At 40.4% G+C, this 12,012-nt stretch overlaps 2 protein-coding genes across 2 annotated transcripts in view; one reads left to right on the top strand and one right to left on the bottom strand.

The window, feature by feature from the left end:
• nox5 (NADPH oxidase, EF-hand calcium binding domain 5) overlaps positions 1–12,012 on the bottom strand; it is a 40,221-nt gene that overhangs the window by 6,027 nt on the left and 22,182 nt on the right. The window lies entirely within an intron of this gene.
• On the top strand, positions 5,302–8,498 carry LOC144521728 (nuclear factor 7, brain-like). The gene has a single exon (XM_078256296.1). It carries the CDS (start codon positions 5,588–5,590, stop codon positions 7,172–7,174), a length of 1,587 nt encoding a protein of 528 aa, XP_078112422.1. The 5' UTR covers positions 5,302–5,587; the 3' UTR covers positions 7,175–8,498.

Raw genomic sequence — 12,012 nt, 5'->3', positions numbered from 1 at the left:
TACAAGGGGATTACACACAAACATCTGAATGAAAACAAACCCGTACATATAAGAGTGTCCAACAATTACCCAGGCTGGTCGTTAACTAACACCAGGATTTTGTCATGTTTTGATTTTTCTGCGTCCTAGCCTTGTTGTGATACTGAAACTTTTATGTTTTTATGGTGCTGCAAGATGTATTATGGTAATCTTATTTTTTTGTTGTGGCATGCACTTTAGCCCAGAGTAACCTTTTAAGCCAACCAACGCCTGCACTTCTTAAGGAGACTGAAAAAGGCCCATTTCAACCCAGCAGTCCTCACCACCTTCTACAGGGGAACCATTGAGAGTGTGCTAACAAACAACATCTCCCTCTGGCATGAGAGCAGCAGTGCCTCAGACAAAAGGGCCCTGAGGAGGGTGGTGAGGTCAGCTCAGAGGACCATTGGGGTAACGCTGCCACCTATTGAGAATCTGGCCAAACAACACGGCCTTTCAAGGGCAAAAGAAATCAAGGACTCTACACACCCCTGCCACAGTTTCTTCTCTCTCCTGCCCTCAGGCCTTTTTTCCCCCGACTGCAATCATACTGTTGTACAGCAGCACACTGTAAACTGAGACAATGTGGAACATACAGTATGTGTGCATATGATATATGTATATGTATGGGTATTTCTGGGATATGTGTGTACACGTGTATTTCTCCATCTCTCATATTTTTTTAAATGCTATCTTATTTATATATCATATTTTTACTACACCATATTCATTTATTTATGTATAACTGGATTCTTCTAGCTGCTGATGGGTTTCTGTGTCTGTTTTTAGGGTGGTCATTTGCAACGTCATTTTGTTCTACACTGCACTTCCTGAAGTGTTTTTGTAAATGACAATAAAATAATCTTGAATCTTTTGTTTTTATGGTGCTGCGAGGTCAGGGTACTAAAGCATAATCCGTTTTTTGATGTAAACCAATAACGGAAAAACGAAACAATGAGCTCCGTTTTTCCAATGTTCATAAAAAACTAAATTAACTAAAAACTGCTGGTTTTTAGTTATTCACGTTTCCGTTTTTAAACCATCAGCGAGAATACGGGCTCACTTTTTATAATGTGCATAATAATTGAAAATCCGATGGAACACAGGTTTATAATGTTATTTTGCAACGTGTTGCGCCACCAATGCGCACTGGACAGGAAGTAACATTAACGTGTCAAAATAAAAGTATGAGAACTGTAATAACTGCCAGAAGAACGAGGCACTTTATGAAGACATTGTTTGCCTGTAGCTTGTCAGATTAGGCTAAAGTTACTTATTCAGGGTTATATAAAGTATTTAATTATTTAATAATCATTTTAAATGAAATCTACATTCCTCTATTATTAGCCTATGTGTGGCGTTATTGACTAGCCTACCTAGGCCTACTCCAACCTTACACCAGCCCTAAGAAGGCATCTAACCCTTGTGTTGTTTCTGGGTTAAATGTGGCGTGTTTTCAAAGTTTCTTATAAGAAATTTGGATTTCTTTCAATCAAATTAACCAAAAATAACATGCATTGTTCCCTTCCATGCAAGTACAATTAATATTCACAACTTAATAGAACAATTTTATAGCATTTATGGTCTTCCCAGGAGAATTTTGACCTGATAGTGCAATAGGGCACTATTGTGCTTTACAGAAGATTAACACACACACATGCACACACATGCAAGACACACAAACACCCACATACACACATTCACCCTGCCACACAAGGATACACGTGCATATGTACAAGTATGTGCATGCATGCATGCATGCATGCACGCACGCACACACACACACACACACACACACACACCATGTTGCAATCGGGCAATGTATCATTGTGCTTTACAGCAGATGAATACGCATGCATTCACACACACACACACACACACACAGATACACACACACACACACACACACACACACACGTGAGTGCGCACACATCTTCTAGCTACAGCTTTGTAAACTTGTTCTTATAACACCTTCTATGTGTCTTTTCCTAAATGGAGACACTACATTTCTTCATGAAATAGTTTTGTCCTTTTTGTTAGCTCTCTGTTGTTTGTGAATAAAACTGCATCAGTTCATTTTGATCTGGGGATATCCTGGCTAATAACTGCCATATACCAGTCTGTTATAATCCAAAACAACTAATCATATATCCTCATTTTACTCAGAAATTAGGTATAGTTCATGTAAATGAGGTCTGTTGACTATGAATGCAAACAATAAGTGTAAAACTAATGAGTTGGAATGACGTTGGATAAAAGGGGTAACCCAGAATTGAGTGATACATTACTTCATGCTTTATGAACTGGTCAATTTTGTTATGCCAGTAACATTTATAATGACCCGGGGAGGACAACAAGTGCATGGTCGACAGGAAGACAACACAAGGGCTAAACCACTTGACAACTTAAATGAAAGGGCTTCTTTTTTATTGCAGCTCTGCAGAATATTCCTGTGACATGGTTGACCAACGTAACTGCCATTAATCTGAGTGTGATGAAGAACTCCTGCAGCTAAAATTGGACCATATTGCAAAACGTTCATCATATTAGTGAGGAAGCTGCCATGTTGCTTCTCTCATCCTGGTCTCCTCAGGCTCTACAGACTGGACCACACTTGTGGTTTACCGCTAGAATATTACAGTAGGCCACTTTGCTGATTCAGATTTGCCACTTGAGTCCACAGCACCATACAATATATGATAAACATGCACCAGCCTTTGTGAAAGTGTATGTTCTGTAACCAAAACTGAGAGAGAGACTCGGTTGTGACATTCAACGTTTGCATGATTCTGGGCCATCTGCTGCTGCAATACAACAATGAAATGGCAGTAAATATTTATATTGCTTATAGGAGATGTCAGTTATCTTGATCAGAAAAATAATACATTGCAAAGTCAGGACTGGTACCAATTATTTTATTTACAACACACACATGCACACAGCAGCACATAGTTTTTGTTATTTAGTTCTTTGAGTTTTATGTTGTTTTGGTGTTATGTTCTAAGCCTTATGTGCTTTAGTTCACTTGTTCATTCCATTACATTACATTAAATGACATGTCATTTAGCTGGCGCTTTTATCCAAAGCGACTTACAATTAAGTGAAAGGGAGGGGAACACGTTTTTTTTAGTGGAGAGCGAAACCGGAGCACCTGGAGAAAACCCCATGCAGACACGGTAAGAACATGCAAACTCCATGCAGAAAGGCCCCGGGCCACCAGGGTTCCCACCCAGTACCTTCTTGCTGTGAGGCCACAGTGCTTACCATTGACCATTCCTTATTGTAATCAACCAATACCTATCATGTATTATATTACCCAATATTGGTCAACTACTGATTCAAGGGCTTAGTATGAGCAGTGAACATCTAACGAGCTGGGGGATCCAGGCACAGGCCCAGCAGTGAGGAGGTCTACCATGCTCACAATGAACTCTGGTCCAGTCTACAGGGCCTGAGGATGTTCTTCATCACATTGACATGTTCAATGGCAGCTAATGTGGTCAACCATGTCACATACAATATTCTGCAGAGCAATTAAAAAAAGCCCTTATATATAATGTGATTTTAAAATTATTATAATCCTATTTCTATTTTAAAACAATATCCATTCTTACTCCCTTCGTGGCTATTAATGAATGTTACTCAATTAAATACTTTATATAACCCTAAATAATTAACTTAAGCTTAATCTGACAAGCTACAGGCAAAAGCAAAGTGAACTGATGCAGTTTTATTCACAAACAACAGAGAGCTAACAAAAAGGACAAAACTATTTCATGAAGAAATGTAGTGTCTCCATTTAGGAAAAGACACATAGAAGGTGTTATAAGAACAAGTTTACAAAGCTGTAGCTAGAAGATGTGTGCGCACTCTGTGTGTGTGTGTGTGTGTGTGTGTGTGTGTGTGTGTGTGTGTGTGTGTGTGTGTGTGTGTGTGTGTGTGTGTCTCTGTGTGTGTGTGTGTGTGTGTATCTGTGTGTGTGTGTGTGTGTGTGTGAATGCATGCGTATTCATCTGCTGTAAAGCACAATGATACATTGCCCGATTGCAACATGGTGTGTGTGTGTGTGTGTGTGTGTGTGTGTGTGTGTGTGTGCATGCATGCATGTACATACTTGTACATATGCACGTGTATCCTTGTGTGGCAGGGTGAATGTGTGTATGTGGGTGTTTGTGTGTCTTGCATGTGTGTGCATGTGTGTGTGTTAATCTTCTGTAAAGCACAATAGTGCCCTATTGCACTATCAGGTCAAAATTCTCCTGGGAAGACCATAAATGCTATAAAATTGTTCTATTAAGTTGTGAATATTAATTGTACTTGCAAAGAGCATGGAAGGGAACAATGCATGTTATTTTTGGTTAATTTGATTGAAAGAAATCCAAATTTCTTATAAGAAACTTTGAAAACACGCCACATTTAACCCAGAAACAACACAAGGGTTAGATGCCTTCTTAGGGCTGGTGTAAGGTTGGAGTAGGCCTAGGTAGGCTAGTCAATAACGCCACACATAGGCTAATAATAGAGGAATGTAGATTTCATTTAAAATGATTATTAAATAATTAAATACTTTATATAACCCTGAATAAGTAACTTTAGCCTAATCTGACAAGCTACAGGCAAACAATGTCTTCATAAAGTGCCTCGTTCTTCTGGCAGTTATTACAGTTCTCATACTTTTATTTTGACACGTTAATGTTACTTCCTGTCCAGAGCGCATTGGTTTTAGTCACCTTTGATCTTTAACATGTAAGACCAAAATAACATTATTAACGAGACCTATGTTCCATCAGATTTTCAGTTATTATGCACATAAAAAGGAGCCTGTATTCTCACTGTTGGTTTAAAATGGAAACATGAATAACTAAAAAAAACAACAGTTTAAAAACAAGTTTTTTCGTTTTGGGTTTGAAACGAAAAACGAAACATCGACCCATTTTTTTTTGGGTTTAAAACTTTAGTACCTTGACCCTGCAAGATGTCTTATGGTAATCTTACTGATTTGTTGTGGTATGCACTTTAGACCGGAGTACATCTGCTGGGCGTGTGTTGTATTCAGTTACTGAGTCACATGAGAAACCTGATTGTTTTTTGTTCCACATGTGTCTCCTGTCTCCTTTTCCCACTCCTGAGTGTAAATGTTTCATGTTTGTTCTGTAAATGATTAAAGGGGAATGTTTCGAGTTGAGGGGTGACGTATGTAACAAACAGTATATTTAAAGATGTGCTTCTGTATGCGAGGCACTGTGTATCTTCTCTGAGTTGCCGTAGGGCAGGAAACAGTTGGCAGACTTCCTCTTTTGGGCTCACATGTTGAAGCTTGAAAGAAATGAAAGAGTAGCTGTTGCTGCTGGACGTGCTGTGTTGTGTATCGTACTGTTCATTGATTTATTAAGTATATACAGTACAGTTAGGCGCTCGGTTACACTGGGAATACTTCAAGCAGCTGCTGGATCCACAAACTGAACGAGAGTTTTACAAGAACAAAGAGTCAAAGTATACGTAACTTTCAGGAAACAGGGAGTGGCTGAGCTGTCTGTCTGCTGTGTTTCCTGCTTCACTCAGAGACTGAATGGCTTCAGCATTAGAGAAAGAGCTCCGCTGTCCTGTCTGCCATGAAGTCTTTAAAGATCCTGTCATCCTGTCATGTACCCACAGCTTCTGTAAAGACTGTCTGCAGAGCTACTGGAGACAGAAACAAGAACGTGAGTGTCCAGTTTGTAATACAATATCTTCAAAGTCAGAACCACCTTTAAACCGGAGGTTAAAGAACCTGTGTGAGAGTTTCTTATTGGAGAGAGATCAGAGAGCTTTAGTGGCTCGCTGCAGTCTGCACTTTGAGAAACTGAAACTCTTCTGTCTGGACCATCAGCAGCCAGTGTGTGTCGTCTGCAGAGATTCAGAAAAACACTCCAACCACAGATTCAGACCCATCAATGAAGCTGCTAAACAATGCAAGAAGGAACTTCAGGAATCTCTGGAGCTTTTAAAGGAGAAGTTAAAGGTTTGTGGACACGTCGAAGAGGAGTCTGCAGAACACCTGAAGGTCCAGGTCCGACGCACAGAGACGCAGATCAAGGATCAGTTTAAGAAGCTTCACCAGTTTCTAGAAGAGGAAGAGGAGGCCAGGATCGCTGCACTGAGGGAGGAAGAGGAGCAGAAGAGTCAGAGGATGAAGGAGAAGATGAAGACTCTGAGAAGAGAGATAGCAGCTCTTTCAGATACAGTCAGAGCCACAGAGGAGCAGCTGAGAGCTGAAGACGTCTCATTCCTGATCAACTACAAGGCTGCAGTGGAAAGAGTCCAGCAGCGCCCCCTGCTGGATGATCCACAGCTGGTCTCAGGAGTTCTGATAGACGAGGCCAAACACCTGGGCAACCTGAGCTTCAACATCTGGAACAAGATGAAGGACATGGTCTCCTACACTCCTGTAATTCTGGACCCAAACACTGCTGGTCCAATACTCATCCTGTCTGAAGATCTGACCAGTGTTAAACTTGGAGAGGATCAGAAGCTTCCTGATAATCCAGAAAGGATTGGATACTGCACTGTCCTGGGCTCTGAGGGCTTTAACTCAGGGACACACAGCTGGGATTTCGAGGTTGGAGAGAGTGCATACTGGGCAGTGGGAGTGTCAGCAGAAGGTGCCCAGAGGAAGGAAAACCTCCGGTCTGGATTATGGACAATACGGTTCTGTAAAGGTAAATACTCAGCAGTCTGCCCATCAGATCCCAGCAAGGATCTCCCAGAGCAGAAACAGCTCCAGAGGATCAGAGTGACTCTGGACTGGAACAGTGGAAAGCTGTCGTTCTCTGATCCTGATACGGACACACTCATACACACCTTCACACACACTTTCACTGAGAAGATGTTTCCATACATAAGAACTGAGGATGGACTGAAGGTTTTACCAACAAAGGTCTTTGTGACTGTAGAAAAACATGATAAGGATGACCTGAAGGTTTTACCAGCGAAGCCTTCGGTGTCTGTACAACCTTTGCCTGCATGGCAACCTGATTATGACCATGATGATGATGATGATGATGATGATGATGATGATGATGATAAAGAGTTGTTTGGTTATGATTATGATATTGATGAAGATGATGAAGATGAAGATGATGATGATGATGATGATGATATTTATGATTTTATGTGAAGACGATACTGATGACTCTGACATAGCTTGTTATAGAGATCAGGATGATATACTGAAACTTTTTTGACATATTTTGACACTTTGAGGAAAATGTCATTATGTTTGGCTGTTAATTGGTGTTTCTTTATCTTATTATGCATTTCATTTAGTCTGTATTTATCCCAGTTAAGACCAAAGATTTGCAACGAGACAAGTTGAAACTTGCAACTCCTTGCAAGTCTCCGTCTGCAGAGCTCTAAAAGCTGCCTGTTTACACTAACTGTACGTACACACCGCCGTCGACTTGAGCTGCAAAGGAAGCTCTGGCCGCCCTGTCAAGGACGCTTGTCAAAAAGTACGGGAAGCAAGGAAGACTAGCATACGTACTTAAATAATAAAAACATCACGCACTTCACCAACTCACCGGAGACACCAACTATCCCAGCTATTTTATCCCATGTCTTTGTTTTAACTGGTCCCTATACGCAAACAAAGTCAGATCATAAATTATAGGGAACCCAGCAGCAGCGATGATGAGCTTTTCCTCCATTTTCTCGGAACTAATGTGTGTACGGCGGTGTGTACGTACAGTAATGAGACGAGACAGTGTATCATCTGCATAGAAACCACGCTCTGTACTTCTTTCTAACTTCAGACTTTCAGACTTTTTTATAGCTGGATATCATTTGTAGCATCTTAAAATATGAATGAGGATAGTAATAGTGAGTATTTGCTACAGCTGTATTTCTAGTAGAGATGAAACGGAGAAAATAACGTTTTATTTCCCTAATTCTTTGCTTTGTTCTAACACCGCTCCCTCTTTTAAGTCTCTCTCTAGCTTGCTCCACCACATACCGTGCCGGTTTGAGTCGAGCTGAGACAGGCCGGTTCAGACAGCTGAAACTTTTCCTGCAACACTCTAAAGCGGTTTGGTCTCATTGTGAATCTTTGGTCTGAACTGGGCTTTAGGTTATGGTCATTGGTGTTTTGTATATGAAAATATTGGTGAGGGTGAATTGTAAATACATGTTTGAACCATGCAGCTGTCAGAACCAGAGTATGTTCATCTGATATTCCAACAGTGCTGTTTCTACAGTAGGGCAGGGCTGTGCAATTAATCCCATTTTGATTGTGATTTTGGTTCCTAATGATCACAAAAACAATGTAATCGAGAAAAACTATTTTTGTGCACATAACTCTTATTTTGTCTTGTGTTCTGAATGGAGAAAAAAAGTTCAACCGAAACGTATAACAGGACATTTAAAGGTGTTTACTCTGTTGATTTGTTTCACTGTTAAACTGTTTATTTTTACTTTAATAAATGCAACATCTTTCCAAAAGTCAATGAGTAATCACGGTAAATATTCCTGATTTCAATATTAACCAAAATAATTGTCCATAATGGAGCAGCCCTAGTTTGAAGCTTTGCTAAATGTTAATTCCAGCTTGTTACATGCTGCATTACTGGGACCTTGACACTGAAACAGGAAGCTCTTCCTATTTAAATCTACACAGTTTTATTGCTGAGCTTCCAGTTTCTTTCAGAGCCCAGCACACTTCCTGGGAGTCTGTTTTCCAGACATTAAGCTTCCTGTTTACACCGAAACATGCATGCCCAGGGTTTGAAAATGGTCATGTGTGGCGTGGGTATGTGTGTGTGTGTGTGTGTGTGGGGGGTGTGTGTGTGTGTGGGTGGTGTGTGTGTGTGTGTGTGTGTCTGTGTGTGTGTGTATGTGTGTGTGTGTGTGTGTGTGTGGTGTGTCTGTGTGTGTGTGTGTCTGTGTGTGTGTGTGTGTGTGTGTGTCTGTGTGTCTGTGTCTGTGTGTGTGTGTGTGTGTGTGTGTGTGTGTGTGTGTGTGTGTGTGTGTGTGTGTGTGTGTGTGTGTGTGTCTGTGTGTCTGTGTCTGTGTGTCTGTGTGTGTGTGTGTGTGTCTGTGTGTCTGTGTCTGTGTGTGTGTGTGTGAGTGCGTGTCTGTGTTGGTTTGTTTCAGGTGAGTCATGTTACGGGCGGAGCTTCATCGTTGCAGTTTTGTCAGGTTGAGTTTCATTCCACACTGATTGATAAAAGTGTTGTCCCCATTACGGTGCCAAACAACGCCTCTCAGCTGTGATATTGTTGTGAGATATTACTTCAATGTACAACATTTACAGATGTCTGTGACTGCAACTCTTCAACTTCTGCTGAGACACTTTTGAGGCTTTAATCTCATTTTCTAGCTGCCCAGAAACACTTGATGGATCACAGCGGACAGAACAATGATCAAGTTTGACCTGCTGTTGAAATACAAAGTGAAAGGTTTTGATTGTGGTGAACTCGTACGAACAGGAAGAAAAGCAGCAGTGTTGAGCTGCGTGAAATGAGCCACATCGGTCAAACAGGGATCTTTTTCCCCAGAGCTCTGAGTTTTATTTGTGACCATAAAGTTGCACAAAGTTCCAAAACTCTCCCCAAACATGTATCAGGCTGATAGACAACAGAAGCATACATACCTAAGCTCTCCACCAACACCATTATACAGCGAAGAGCACTGAAAAAATAACTTTCAAATATATATTGACAATTTAACCTCACCAATATATCTCATATACAGAATACAAATGACTATAACATCATACAGACTAAATAAACTGAAGAATCACCACACAAAAGCCAACCTTTAAATCTAACTCTACCCACTCCCCCCCTCTCTTTTTCTGACTACTTGGTCCAGCCTAACGAGGTCATTTTTATGCTGCGTTCCAGACACAATTGTTAGTCCATAATTTACGACTTCAAGTCACGACTCACGACTTGGTAGTGTTCCGGGCAAAGACACAACAAACACTTCTGCGGCTCTGGTCTGATGATCTTTGCATCAGCAAGCCAAGCTCTGCTGTCAACGGCACAATGTTTAGCTGGCTAGCTAAACATTGTGCCGTTGACAGGTTTCAGGTTAGGCTACCGAACGTTAGCATTAGCTAGCAGCTACTTAACGTTGACATTAGCTAGCGCTAGCTGATACTAGCGATTTCTAGTCGGCGACATATTTTGGGCTTCAGTTAATAAACATAACCGTAGTAGTACACAATCGTATGTGTATTGTTTTGATTACAATGTGCAGAATTACTTTATGTTGCCTATTTATGTCTATTTATTTCTATTTCTCACCGTTAATCACCGGCGTCTGTACAGCATCAACAGGGGTCGCTATTGTTGCTTATATGTGTGTGACGTCAAAAACTGTAACTGGGAGTACAACGATCTGGTACCAGTTCATGGGTAGTAAGTTACGGGTTTGACTGCCGTTCCAGGGCACTTTCACGGGAAGAAGGTTGTGAAAACACGAGTTACAGGTTGCCTGGAACGCAGCATTAGACCAAAATAAAAGCACAACAAAAATGAACTTCCTGTATTCGTCTGATTCATCAAACTTTACACAGTCAAACATACAGATATGTCTTTTTTCAATTAGCAAGGAGGATGCTTTCCAGCCCCCCCACACACACACAAACTTCACTTCAAAAATATAATCAATGATCTAATGTTAAACCAAAGGGTAGCCCCTCCCACCACCTTCACCCATTTAAAGCTGCTGTCAATCACAAGCTCATTGACAAGTCTTAATAAGTCAATACAGAAACACTATTAATTCTGATGATGTTACGTCAGTAAGTTGTGTAAACGCAGCCGTAAACCTGGTTTCTGCTCCAAGTTCAATTTAAAACCATTTCAAAGTCTTTAAGTATAACTGAACATATTTGTATTTTATAAACTCAATAAATGTTAACAATAATTAATTTTGATATGAACGAAAACAATCTTAAAATACAATAAAAATGTATTGATTTTTGTTAGTTTATAATTGTTAACATATACATTTATTTGTTGTTTTAATATCTTTGACCAATATACTGTTAAAATATTGAACAAAGCTTCCAGGTCTGAAAAGTGAAGCCAAAGCTGAAGCTCCTTAAAGCTGCATTCTCTCTAACTTCTGACAGGGGGAAACATGTTTATACTTTTCTTATAATTTGTTGTTATACTGTATGTCAGCCTCATAACCATGACAACCAGCAACAACATCAGGACAACATGGTGACATGTTACTCAAAGACTCAGAGAATCACCATCGACATCAGCATCATCATCGCCAACACCATCATCACTACAACCATCAGCACTGCCTGTTTCTCTTGTTCTACAGTCACAGAGACCTTCACAGGTAAAATTCTCATTGGGAGTTTATCCTGAGTTTTTATATATGGAAACATCTTCTCAGTGAAAGTGTGTGTGAAGGTGTGTATGAGTGTGTCCGTATCAGGATCAGAGAATGACAGCTTTCCTCTGTTCCAGTCCAGAGTCAGTGAATCTTATCGTCTGTCTCTCACTGTGTGTGTGTCGTCTCAGAGAGGCACAATAAAAACCTGTACTTTGTACAGTGTTTGTTAGGTTGAGTTTCAGTCCACACTGATTAATCACATGTCACACAATGTGTTGGCCCCATTAAATAAGATAATATATACTTTATTGTCCCCGAAGGAAAATTTGTTTTGGACTCCGTCTGTCCGTTCCGCAGCTTTACAAAGACAACGCAAAATACAGAAAATGTCTCTCAACACATACTCTCATGCAACACAAAACATGCTCTCATATACATTAGACTGGTACCTATATAGTAAGCACATTCTCAACTCCTTCTTTCAGTGGCAGTTTTTAATTGAACAACCATGTCGGCTGCATTCTCCGCAATAAGTGTTGCACAGCCCTTGCACAATGAGATATTACACAACTAACATAATGCACAATCCAAATAGCCTACATATTGCACAAATGACACATTTCCACATAACCTATGCAGTACACAATGGCATATTGAACA

The sequence above is a fragment of the Sander vitreus genome, chromosome 8, assembly GCF_031162955.1.
Source record: "Sander vitreus isolate 19-12246 chromosome 8, sanVit1, whole genome shotgun sequence".
Lineage (NCBI taxonomy): Eukaryota > Metazoa > Chordata > Actinopteri > Perciformes > Percidae > Sander > Sander vitreus.
Note: the sequence above shows the minus strand (reverse complement) of the source record. Positions and strands in the feature narration are given on the sequence as shown.

Excerpts from the sequence above, each read along its gene's own strand:
- LOC144521728 (XM_078256296.1), top strand. The coding sequence starts at position 5,588 with ATGGCTTCAGCATTAGAGAAAGAGCTCCGCTGTCCTGTCTGCCATGAA.